Here is a 13,651-nt window from a genome sequence, read left to right on the forward strand (position 1 = left end):
TCTGTCTCCCGCAGTGATATTCACTCTGACGCTGCCTCTGTCTCCCGCAGTGATATTCACACTGACGCTGCCTCTCTCTCCCGCAGTGATACTCACTCTGACGCTGCCTCTGTCTCCCGCAGTGATATTCACTCTGACGCTGCCTCTCTCTCCCGCAGTGATATTCACACTGACGCTGCCTCTGTATCCCGCAGTGATATTCACACTGACGCTGCCTCTCTCCCCCAGTGATATTCACTCTGATTCTACCTCTGTCTCCCGCAGTAATATTCACTCTGATTCTGCCTCTGTCTCCCGCAGTGATATTCACTCTGACGCTGCCTCTGTCTCCCGCAGTGATATTCACACTGACGCTGCCTCTCTCCCCCAGTGATATTCACTCTGACGCTGCCTCTGTCTCCCGCAGTGATATTCACTCTGATTCTGCCTCTGTCTCCCGCAGTGATATTCACTCTGACGCTGCCTCTGTCTCCCGCAGTGATATTCACTCTGATTCTGCCTCTGTCTCCCGCAGTGATATTCACACTGACGCTGCCTCTGTCTCCCGCAGTGATATTCACACTGACGCTGCCTCTGTCTCCCGCAGTGATATTCACACTGACGCTGCCTCTGTCTCCCGCAGTGATATTCACTCTGACCCGCTGCCTCTGTCTCCCGCAGTGATATTCACACTGACTCTGCCTCTGTCTCCCGCAGTGATATTCACACTGACGCTGCCTGTCTCTCCCGCAGTGATATTCACTCTGATTCTGCCTCTGTCTCCCGCAGTGATATTCACACTGACGCTGCCTCTGTCTCCCGCAGTGATATTCACACTGATTCTGCCTCTGTCTCCCGCAGTGATATTCACACTGACGCTGCCTCTGTCTCCCGCAGTGATATTCACTCTGATTCTGCCTCTGTCTCCCGCAGTGATATTCACTCTGACGCTGCCTGTCTCTCCCGCAGTGATATTCACTCTGATTCTGCCTCTGTCTCCCGCAGTGATATTCACACTGACGCTGCCTCTGTCTCCCGCAGTGATATTCACTCTGATTCTGCCTCTCTCTCCCGCAGTGATATTCACACTGACTCTGCCTCTGTCTCCCGCAGTGATATTCACTCTGATTCTGCCTCTGTCTCCCGCAGTGATATTCACACTGACGCTGCCTCTGTCTCCCGCAGTGATATTCACACTGACTCTGCCTCTGTCTCCCGCAGTGATATTCACTCTGACGCTGCCTCTCTCTCCCGCAGTGATATTCACACTGACGCTGCCTCTGTCTCCCGCAGTGATATTCACTCTGACGCTGCCTCTGTCTCCCGCAGTGATATTCACTCTGATTCTGCCTCTCTCTCCCGCAGTGATATTCACACTGACGCTGCCTCTCTCTCCCGCAGTGATATTCACTCTGATTCTGCCTCTGTCTCCCGCAGTGATATTCACTCTGACGCTGCCTCTGTCTCCCGCAGTGATATTCACTCTGATTCTGCCTCTCTCTCCCGCAGTGATATTCACTCTGATTCTGCCTCTCTCTCCCGCAGTGATATTCACTCTGACGCTGCCTCTCTCTCCCGCAGTGATATTCACTCTGATTCTGCCTCTCTCTCCCGCAGTGATATTCACTCTGACGCTGCCTCTGTCTCCCGCAGTGATATTCACACTGACTCTGCCTCAGTCTCCCGCAGTGATATTCACACTGGCCGCTGCCTCTGTCTCCCGCAGTGATATTCACTCTGACTCTGCCTCTGTCTCCCGCAGTGATATTCACACTGACGCTGCCTCTCTCTCCCGCAGTGATATTCACTCTGATTCTGTCTCTGTCTCCCGCAGTGATATTCACTGACCCGCTGCCTCTGTCTCCCGCAGTGATATTCACTCTGACCCGCTGCCTCTCTCTCCCGCAGTGATATTCACTCAGATTCTGCCTCTGTCTCCCGCAGTGATATTCACACTGACGCTGCCTCTCTCTCCCGCAGTGATATTCACTCTGACCCTGCCTCTGTCTCCCGCAGTGATATTCACTCTGACCCTGCCTCTGTCTCCCGCAGTGATATTCACTCTGACGCTGCCTTTGTCTCCCGCAGTGATATTCACACTGACGCTGCCTCTGTCTCCCGCAGTGATATTCACTCTGATTCTGCCTCTCTCTCCCGCAGTGATATTCACACTGACTCTGCCTCTGTCTCCCGCAGTGATATTCACACTGATTCCGCCTCTCTCTCCCGCAGTGATATTCACTCTGATTCTGCCTCTGTCTCCCGCAGTGATATTCACCCTGATTCTGCCTCTCTCTCCCGCAGTGATATTCACCCTGATTCTGCCTCTCTCTCTCGCAGTGATATTCACACTGACTCTGCCTCTGTCTCCCGCAGTGATATTCACTCTGACCCTCTGCCTCTGTCTCCCGCAGTGATATTCACTCTGACGCTGCCTCTGTCTCCCTCAGTGATATTCACTCTGAGGCTGCCTCTGTCTCCCGCAGTGATATTCACTCTGACTCTGCCTCTCTCTCCCGCAGTGATATTCACACTGACTCTGCCTCTGTCTCTCGCAGTGATATTCACACTGACGCTGCCTCTGTCTCCCGCAGTGATATTCACTCTGACCCGCTGCCTCTGTCTCCCGCAGTGATATTCACTCTGATTCTGCCTCTCTCTCCCGCAGTGATATTCACACTGACTCTGCCTCTGTCTCCCGCAGTGATATTCACACTGATTCTGCCTCTCTCTCCCGCAGTGATATTCACTCTGACGCTGCCTCTCTCTCCCGCAGTGATATTCACTCTGACCCGCTGCCTCTGTCTCCCGCAGTGATATTCACTCTGATTCTGCCTCTCTCTCCTGCAGTGATATTCACTCTGATTCTGCCTCTGTCTCCCGCAGTGATATTCACTGTGACGCTGCCTCTGTCTCCCGCAGTGATATTCACTCTGACTCTGCCTCTGTCTCCCGCAGTGATATTCACTCTGACGCTGCCTCTGTCTCCCGCAGTGATATTCACTCTGACTCTGCCTCTGTCTCCCGCAGTGATATTCACACTGACGCTGCCTCTGTCTCCCGCAGTGATATTCACCGTGACGCTGCCTCTGTCTCCCGCAGTGATATTCACTCTGACTCTGCCTCTGTCTCCCGCAGTGATATTCACTCTGACCCGCTGCCTCTGTCTCCCGCAGTGATATTCACTCTGATTCTGTCTCTGTCTCCCGCAGTGATATTCACACTGACGCTGCCTCTGTCTCCCGCAGTGATATTCACTCTGACCCGCTGCCTCTGTCTCCCGCAGTGATATTCACTCTGATTCTGCCTCTGTCTCCCGCAGTGATATTCACTCTGACGCTGCCTCTGTCTCCCGCAGTGATATTCACTCTGACGCGGCCTCTGTCTCCCGCAGTGATATTCACTCTGACTCTGCCTCCCTCTCCCGCAGTGATATTCACACTGATTCTGCCTCTGTCTCCCGCAGTGATATTCACTCTGATTCTGCCTCTGTCTCCCGCAGTGATATTCACTCTGACGCTGCCTCTCTCTCCCGCAGTGATATTCACTCTGACCCTGCCTCTGTCTCCCGCAGTGATATTCACACTGACCAGCTGCCTCTGTCTCCCGCAGTGATATTCACTCTGACCCGCTGCCTCTGTCTCCCGCAGTGATATTCACTCTGACCCGCTGCCTCTGTCTCCCGCAGTGATATTCACACTGACGCTGCCTCTGTCTCCCGCAGTGATATTCACTCTGACCCGCTGCCTCTGTCTCCCGCAGTGATATTCACTCTGACCCGCTGCCTCTGTCTCCCGCAGTGATATTCACACTGACGCTGCCTCTGTCTCCCGCAGTGATATTCACTCTGACCCGCTGCCTCTGTCTCCCGCAGTGATATTCACTCTGACCCGCTGCCTCTGTCTCCCGCAGTGATATTCACACTGACGCTGCCTCTGTCTCCCGCAGTGATATTCACTCTGATTCTGCCTCTGTCTCCCGCAGTGATATTCACTCTGATTCTGCCTCTGTCTCCCGCAGTGATATTCACACTGACTCTGCCTCTCTCTCCCGCAGTGATATTCACTCTGACGCTGCCTCTGTCTCCCGCAGTGATATTCACACTGATTCTGCCTGTCTCTCCCGCAGTGATACTCACGCTGATTCTGCCTCTGTCTCCCGCAGTGATATTCACTGTGACGCTGCCTCTGTCTCCCGCAGTGATATTCACACTGATTCTGCCTGTCTCTCCCGCAGTGATATTCACACTGACGCTGCCTCTGTCTCCCGCAGTGATATTCACACTGACGCTGCCTCTGTCTCCCGCAGTGATATTCACTCTGACGCTGCCTCTCTCTCCCGCAGTGATATTCACACTGACGCTGCCTCTGTCTCCCGCAGTGATATTCACTCTGACGCTGCCTCTGTCTCCCGCAGTGATATTCACACTGACCCTGCCTCTCTCTCCCGCAGTGATATTCACTCTGACGCTGCCTCTGTCTCCCGCAGTGATATTCACTCTGACGCTGCCTCTCTCTCCCGCAGTGATATTCACACTGACGCTGCCTCTCTCTCCCGCAGTGATACTCACTCTGACGCTGCCTCTGTCTCCCGCAGTGATATTCACTCTGACGCTGCCTCTCTCTCCCGCAGTGATATTCACACTGACGCTGCCTCTGTATCCCGCAGTGATATTCACACTGATGCTGCCTCTCTCTCCCGCAGTGATATTCACACTGACGCTGCCTCTCTCCCCCAGTGATATTCACTCTGATTCTACCTCTGTCTCCCGCAGTAATATTCACTCTGATTCTGCCTCTGTCTCCCGCAGTGATATTCACTCTGACGCTGCCTCTGTCTCTCGCAGTGATATTCACACTGACGCTGCCTCTCTCCCCCAGTGATATTCACTCTGACGCTGCCTCTGTCTCCCGCAGTGATATTCACTCTGACGCTGCCTCTGTCTCCCGCAGTGATATTCACACTGACTCTGCCTCTGTCTCCCGCAGTGATATTCACTCTGACTCTGCCTCTGTCTCCCGCAGTGATATTCACACTGACTCTGCCTCTGTCTCCCGCAGTGATATTCACACTGACGCTGCCTCTGTCTCCCGCAGTGATATTCACACTGACGCTGCCTGTCTCTCCCGCAGTGATATTCACTCTGATTCTGCCTCTGTCTCCCGCAGTGATATTCACACTGACGCTGCCTCTGTCTCCCGCAGTGATATTCACACTGACGCTGCCTCTGTCTCCCGCAGTGATATTCACACTGACGCTGCCTCTGTCTCCCGCAGTGATATTCACTCTGACGCTGCCTCTGTCTCCCGCAGTGATATTCACTCTGATTCTGCCTCTCTCTCCCGCAGTGATATTCACACTGACGCTGCCTCTGTCTCCCGCAGTGATATTCACTCTGATTCTGCCTCTGTCTCCCGCAGTGATATTCACACTGACGCTGCCTCTGTCTCCCGCAGTGATATTCACTCTGATTCTGCCTCTGTCTCCCGCAGTGATATTCACTCTGATTCTGCCTCTCTCTCCCGCAGTGATATTCACTCTGACGCTGCCTCTGTCTCCCGCAGTGATATTCACACTGACTCTGCCTCAGTCTCCCGCAGTGATATTCACACTGGCCGCTGCCTCTGTCTCCCGCAGTGATATTCACTCTGACTCTGCCTCTGTCTCCCGCAGTGATATTCACACTGACGCTGCCTCTCTCTCCCGCAGTGATATTCACTCTGATTCTGTCTCTGTCTCCCGCAGTGATATTCACTGACCCGCTGCCTCTGTCTCCCGCAGTGATATTCACTCTGACCCGCTGCCTCTGTCTCCCGCAGTGATATTCACGCTGACGCTGCCTCTCTCTCCCGCAGTGATATTCACTCAGATTCTGCCTCTGTCTCCCGCAGTGATATTCACACTGACGCTGCCTCTCTCTCCCGCAGTGATATTCACTCTGACCCTGCCTCTGTCTCCCGCAGTGATATTCACTCTGACCCTGCCTCTGTCTCCCGCAGTGATATTCACTCTGACGCTGCCTCTGTCTCCCGCAGTGATATTCACTCTGACGCTGCCTCTGTCTCCCGCAGTGATATTCACTCTGACGCTGCCTCTGTCTCCCGCAGTGATATTCACTCTGACGCTGCCTCTGTCTCCCGCAGTGATATTCACTGACCCGCTGCCTCTGTCTCCCGCAGTGATATTCACTCTGATTCTGCCTCTCTCTCCCGCAGTGATATTCACACTGACGCTGCCTCTCTCTCCCGCAGTGATATTCACACTGACGCTGCCTCTGTCTCTCGCAGTGATATTCACTCTGACCCGCTGCCTCTGTCTCCCGCAGTGATATTCACTCTGACCCGCTGCCTCTGTCTCCCGCAGTGATACTCACTCTGACGCTGCCTCTCTCTCCCGCAGTGATATTCACACTGACTCTGCCTCTCTCTCCCCCAGTGATATTCACTCTGACCCGCTGCCTCTCTCTCCCCCAGTGATATTCACTCTGACCCGCTGCCTCTCTCTCCCGCAGTGATATTCACACTGACCCTGCCTCTGTCTCCCGCAGTGATATTCACACTGACGCTGCCTCTGTCTCCCGCAGTGATATTCACTCTGATTCTGCCTCTCTCTCCCCCAGTGATATTCACTCTGACTCTGCCTCTGTCTCCCGCAGTGATATTCACACTGACGCTGCCTCTGTCTCCCGCAGTGATATTCACTCTGATTCTGCCTCTCTCTCCCCCAGTGATATTCACTCTGACTCTGCCTCTGTCTCCCGCAGTGATATTCACACTGACGCTGCCTCTGTCTCCCGCAGTGATATTCACACTGACCGCTGCCTCTCTCTCCCGCAGTGATATTCACACTGACGCTGCCTCTGTCTCCCGCAGTGATATTCACTCTGACCCGCTGCCTCTGTCTCCCGCAGTGACATTCACACTGACGCTGCCTCTCTCTCCCCCAGTGATATTCACTCTGACGCTGCCTCTGTCTCCCGCAGTGATATTCACTCTGACGCTGCCTCTGTCTCCCGCAGTGATATTCACTCTGACGCTGCCTCTGTCTCCCGCAGTGATATTCACTCTGACGCTGCCTCTCTCTCCCGCAGTGATATTCACACTGACGCTGCCTCTGTCTCCCGCAGTGATATTCACACTGATTCTGCCTCTGTCTCCCGCAGTGATACTCACTCTGATTCTGCCTCTGTCTCCCGCAGTGATACTCACTCTGATTCTGCCTCTGTCTCCCGCAGTGATATTCACTCTGACGCTGCCTCTGTCTCCCGCAGTGATATTCACTCTGACGCTGCCTCTGTCTCCCGCAGTGATATTCACTCTGACGCTGCCTCTGTCTCCCGCAGTGATATTCACTCTGACGCTGCCTCTGTCTCCCGCAGTGATATTCACTCTGACGCTGCCTCTGTCTCCCGCAGTGATATTCACTCTGACGCTGCCTCTGTCTCCCGCAGTGATATTCACTCTGATTCTGCCTCTGTCTCCCGCAGTGATATTCACACTGACCCGCTGCCTCTCTCTCCCGCAGTGATAGTCACTCTGACGCTGCCTCTCTCTCCCGCAGTGATATTCACACTGACGCTGCCTCTCTCTCCCGCAGTGATATTCACACTGACCCGCTGCCTCTCTCTCCCGCAGTGATATTCACACTGACGCTGCCTCTCTCTCCCGCAGTGATATTCACACTGACGCTGCCTCCCTCTCCCGCAGTGATATTCACTCTGATTCTGCCTCTCTCTCCCGCAGTGATATTCACTCTGATTCTGCCTCTGTCTCCCGCAGTGATATTCACTCTGACCCGCTGCCTCTGTCTCCCGCAGTGATATTCACTCTGACCCTGCCTCTGTATCCCGCAGTGATATTCACTCTGACCCTGCCTCTGTCTCCCGCAGTGATATTCACACTGACGCTGCCTCTGTCTCCCACAGTGATATTCACTCTGACGCTGCCTGTCTCTCCCGCAGTGATATTCACTCTGACCCTGCCTCTGTATCCCGCAGTGATATTCACTCTGACCCGCTGCCTCTGTCTCCCGCAGTGATATTCACACTGACTCTGCCTCTCTCTCCCGCAGTGATATTCACGCTGCCTCTCTCTCCCGCAGTGATATTCACTCTGATTCTGCCTCTGTCTCCCGCAGTGATATTCACTCTGACGCTGCCTCTGTCTCCCGCAGTGATATTCACTCTGACGCTGCCTCTGTCTCTCGCAGTGATATTCACTCTGACGCTGCCTCTGTCTCCCGCAGTGATATTCACTCTGACGCTGCCTCTGTCTCATGCAGTGATATTCACTCTGACGCTGCCTCTGTCTTCCGCAGTGATATTCACACTGACGCTGCCTCTGTCTCCCGCAGTGATATTCACTCTGATTCTGCCTCTGTCTCCCGCAGTGATATTCACTCAGACGCTGCCTCTGTCTCCCGCAGTGATATTCACTCTGATTCTGTCTCTGTCTCCCGCAGTGATATTCACTGACCCGCTGCCTCTGTCTCCCGCAGTGATATTCACAGTGACCGCTGCCTCTGTCTCCCGCAGTGATATTCACACTGACCGCTGCCTCTGTCTCCCGCAGTGATATTCACACTGACGCTGCCTCTGTCCCCCGCAGTAATATTCACACTGACGCTGCCTCTGTCTCCCGCAGTGATATTCACACTGACGCTGCCTCTCTCTCCCGCAGTGATATTCACTCTGATTCTGCCTCTGTCTCCCGCAGTGATATTCACTCTGACGCTGCCTCTGTCTCCCGCAGTGATATTCACTCTGACGCTGCCTCTGTCTCTCGCAGTGATATTCACTCTGACGCTGCCTCTGTCTCCCGCAGTGATATTCACTCTGACGCTGCCTCTGTCTCATGCAGTGATATTCACTCTGACGCTGCCTCTGTCTCCCGCAGTGATATTCACACTGACGCTGCCTCTGTCTCCCGCAGTGATATTCACACTGACGCTGCCTCTGTCTCCCGCAGTGATATTCACACTGACGCTGCCTCTGTCTCCCGCAGTGATATTCACTCTGACTCTGCCTCTGTCTCCCGCAGTGATATTCACACTGACGCTGCCTCTGTCTCCCGCAGTGATATTCACTCTGACGCTGCCTCTGTCTCCCGCAGTGATATTCACACTGACGCTGCCTCTGTCTCCCGCAGTGATATTCACTCTGATTCTGTCTCTGTCTCCCGCAGTGATATTCACTCTGATTCTGTCTCTGTCTCCCACAGTGATATTCACTGACCCGCTGCCTCTGTCTCCCGCAGTGATATTCACTCTGATTCTGCCTCTCTCTCCCGCAGTGATATTCACTCTGATTCTGCCTCTCTCTCCCGCAGTGATATTCACACTGACGCTGCCTCTCTCTCCCGCAGTGATATTCACACTGACGCTGCCTCTCTCTCCCGCAGTGATATTCACACTGACGCTGCCTCTGTCTCCCGCAGTGATATTCACTCTGATTCTGCCTCTCTCTCCCGCAGTGATATTGACGTCTGGATCCCAGAGGTCGACACAATGGAGGTCCCTGCAGACTGGTGGGATGAAGAAGCTGATAAGTCGCTGCTGATAGGAGTGTTCAAACACGGTGAGTGACTGCAGCCGCCAGCCCCCCCCTCCGCCCTCTTGCCCATTCCCATACCTTGGCTCACCTCGATCATGTCATCTCTCTCTGTTATAGTTGAGTTTGTGAAGTTGATCTTGATCAGTTGGGCCAGTGCGCTGACTAATTCACCTTAAAAAAAAAAGGGCTGCAGGGAAAAGCCTGGGCACTACAGGCCGGTGAGCCTCACATCTGTGGTGACTAAGTTGTTGGAAGGTATTTTGAGAGACAGGGTCTACAGGCATTTAGAGACACAAGGATTGATTAGGGACAGTCAGCGTGGCTTTGTGAGTGGAAAATCATGTCTCACAAATTTGATTGAGTTTCTTAAAGGGGTAACCAAGAAGGTAGGTGAGGGCAGTGCAGTTGATGTTGTTCATATGGACTTTAGCAAGGCCTTTGACAAGGTACCGCATGGTAGGTTGTTGCTTCAGGTTAAATCTCACGGGATCCAGGGTGAGGTATCTAAATGGATACAAAATTGGCTCGATGAAAGAATGTCACATTATCAGTAACCCCCACAGCTTGCCTCCTGGACTTGCAGGCTGTCCTGTCTGGAGACAATACACATCTCTTTAACCTGTGCTTAATGCTCCCTCTACCCAAATTGTCTGTATCTTTAAGATCTGGCTGGTTGTAGGGATTCGCATTCTAATCAGTATTCTGTAACTTGATTTTGTGTCTCTGTGCCCTGTTTGAGAGCACATTTCCACTCCATCTGACGAAGGAGCAGCGCTCCGAAAGCTTATGGTATTTGCTACCAAATAAACCTGTAGAACTCTTATTGATGAAAGAAGCCAGAGGGTGGTTGTAGAGAGTTGTTTTTCAAACTGGAGGCCTGTGACCAGCGGTGTGCCTCAGGGATCAGTGCTGGGTCCACTGTTATTTGTCATTTATATTAATGATTTGGATGAGAATATAGGGGGCATGGTTAGTAAGTTTGCAGATGACACCAAGATTGGTGGCATAGTGGACAGTGAAGATGGTTATCTCGGATTGCAACGGGATCTTGATCAATTGGGCCAGTGGGCTGACGAATGGCAGATGGAGTTTAATTTAGACAAATGCGAGGTGATGCATTTTGGTAGATTGAACCAGGGCAGGACTTACTCAGTTAATGGTCGGGCGTTGGGGAGAGTTACAAAACAAAGAGATCTCGGGGTACATGTTCATAGCTCCTTGAAAGTGGAGTCACAGGTGGACAGAGTGGTGAAGAAGGCATTCGGCATGCTTGGTTTCATCAGTCAGAGCATTGAATACAGGAGTTGGGACATTTTGTTGAAGTTGTACAAGACATTGGTAAGGCCACACTTGGAATACTGTGTACGGTTCTGGTCACCCTATTATAGAAAGGATATTATTAAACTAGAAAGAGTGCAGAAAAGATTTACTAGGATGCTACCGGGACTTGATGGTCTGAGTTATAAGGAGAGGCTGGATAGACTGGGACTTTTTTCTCTGGAGCATAGGAGGCTGAGGGGTGATCTTATAGAGGTCTATAAAATAATGAGGGGCACAGATCAGCTAGATAGTCAATATCTTTTCCCAAAGGTAGGGGAGTCTAAAACTAGAGGGCATAGGTTTATGGTGAGAGGGGAGAGATACAAAAGTGTCCAGAGGGGCAATTATTTCAGAGGGTGGTGAGTGTCTGGAACGAGCTGCCAGAGGCAGTAGTAGAAGCGGGTACAATTTTGTCGTTTAAAAAGCGTTTAGACAGTTACATGGGTATGATGGGTATAGAGGGATATGGGGCAAACGCGGGTAATTGGGTTTAGGTTAGGGGTTTAAAATAAAGGGACAGCATGGACAAGTTGGGCCGAAGGGCCTGTTTCCATGCTGTAAACCTCTATGACTCTGTCAAGAGGGTTAGAATACAAGAGCAGGGATGGACTTCTGAGGCTGTATAAGGCTCTGGTCAGACCCCATTTGGAGAATTGTGAGCAGTTTTGGGCCCCGTATCTAAGGAAGGATGTGCTGGGCCTTGGAAAGGGTCCAGAGGAGGATCACAAGAATGATCCCTGGAATGAAGAGCTTGTCGTATGAGGAACGGGTTGAGGACTCTGGGTCTGTACTCGATGGAGTTTAGAAGGATGAGGGGGGGATCTTATTGAAACTTACAGGATACTGCGAGGCCTGGATAGACTGGACGTGGAGAGGATGTTTCCACTGGTAGGAAAAACTAGAACCAGAGGGCACAACCTCAGGCTAAAGGGACGATCCTTTAAAACAGAGATGAGGAGGAATTTCTCCAGCCAGAGAGTGGTGAATGTGTGGAACTCTTTGCCGCAGAAGGCTGTGGAGGCCGGGTCATTGAGTGTCTTTAAGACAGAGATAGATAGGTTCTTGATTAATAAGGGGATCAGGGGGTTATGGGGAAAAGGCAGGAGAATGGGGATGGGAAAAATATCAGCCAGGATTGAATGGCGGAGCTGGTTGTATCACAGCTTGGTCTGGGGCTCCTGCTCTGTCCAAGACCGCAAGGAACTACAAAAGGGTCGTGAATGTAGCCCAATCCGTCACGCAAACCAGCCTCCCATCCATTGACTCTGTCTACACTTCCCACTGCCTCGGGAAAAGCAGCCAGCATAATTAAGGACCCCACACACACCCCGGACATTCTCTCTTCCACCTTCTTCCGTCGGGAAAAAGATACAAAAGTCTGAGGTCACGTACCGACCGACTCAAGAACAGCTTCTTCCCTGCTGCTGCTGTCAGACTTTTGAATGGACCTACCTCGCATTAAGTTGATCTTTCTCTACACCCTAGCTGTGACTGTAACACTACATTCTGCACCCTCTCCTTTCCTTCTCTATGAACAGTATGCTTTGTCTGTATAGCGCGCAACAAAAAATACTTTTCACGATGTTAATACATGTGACAATAAATCAAATCAAAGATGGCTCAGTTGGTGGCAGTGTCTTATCCGCGTTGACTGCATTCTCCGTTGCGTGACAGGCTACGAGAAGTATAACACCATGCGTGCGGACCCTGCGCTCTGCTTTCTGGAGCTGGTGGGCCGGCCAGATGAGAAAGCGATTGCAGCGGAACAGAGGGGGACCGACAATTTTGGAGACATCGGAGACGGGTAGGCAAACGTCTGTGTCCCTCGCTGACCATTAACCCCATCGATCGGAGTCCGATTCCCCCTCACTGACCATTAACCCATCGATCGGAGTCTGATTCCCCCCGTCGCTGACCATTAACCCATCGATCGGAGTCCGATTCCCCCCTCGCTGACCGTTAACCCCATCGATCGGAGTCCGATTCCCCCTCACTGACCATTAACCCATCGATCGGAGTCTGATTCCCTCTCACTGACCATTAACCCATCGATCGGAGTCTAATTCCCCCCTCGCTGACCGTTAACCCATCGATCGGAGTCTAATTCCCCCCTCGCTGACCGTTAACCCATCGATCGGAGTCTGATTCCCTCTCACTGACCATTAACCCATCGATCGGAGTCTAATTCCCCCCTCGCTGACCATTAACCCATCGATCGGAGTCTGATTCCCCCTCTCGCTGACCATTAACCCATCGATCGGAGTCTGATTCCCCCCTCGCTGACCGTTAACCCATCGATCGGAGTCTGATCCCCCCTCGCTGACCATTACCCCATCGATCGGAGTCCTGATTCCCCCCTCGCTGACCATTAACGCCATCGATCGGAGTCTGATTCCCCCTCTCGCTGACCATTAACCCATCGATCGGAGTCCTGATTCCCCCCTCGCTGACCATTAACCCATCGATCGGAGTCTGATTCCCCCTCGCTGACCATTAACCCATCGATCGGAGTCTGATTCCCCCCTCGCTGACCGTTAACCCATCGATCGGAGTCTGATTCCCCCCTCACTGACCGATAACCCATCGATCGGAGTCTGATTCCCCCCTCGCTGACCGTTAACCCATCGATCGGAGTCTGATTCCCCCCTTCGCTGACCATTAACCCATCGATCGGAGTCTGATTCCCCCCTCGCTGACCGTTAACCCATCGATCGGAGTCCGATTCCCCCTCGCTGACCGTTAACCCATCGATCGGAGTCTCATTCCCCCCTCGCTGACCGTTAACCCATCGATCGGAGTCCG

The 13,651-nt window shown here is 52.7% G+C and overlaps 1 protein-coding gene across 1 annotated transcript in view; it reads left to right on the plus strand.

The window, feature by feature from the left end:
- Window positions 1-9,449: 9,449 nt before the first annotated feature.
- Window positions 9,450-13,651, plus strand: part of LOC144489622 (chromodomain-helicase-DNA-binding protein 8-like) — a gene marked incomplete at both ends in the record, with an annotated part of 41,371 nt that continues 37,169 nt past the window's right edge. Inside the window, 2 exons of the mRNA XM_078207477.1 lie at window positions 9,450-9,553; window positions 12,524-12,653. Of these exons, the coding sequence (XP_078063603.1) occupies window positions 9,450-9,553; window positions 12,524-12,653 (234 nt within the window). The remainder of the gene's footprint in view (window positions 9,554-12,523; window positions 12,654-13,651) is intronic.

The sequence above is a fragment of the Mustelus asterias genome, unplaced genomic scaffold (genome assembly GCF_964213995.1).
Source record: "Mustelus asterias unplaced genomic scaffold, sMusAst1.hap1.1 HAP1_SCAFFOLD_2362, whole genome shotgun sequence".
In the NCBI taxonomy this organism is placed as follows: Eukaryota; Metazoa; Chordata; class Chondrichthyes; order Carcharhiniformes; family Triakidae; genus Mustelus; species Mustelus asterias.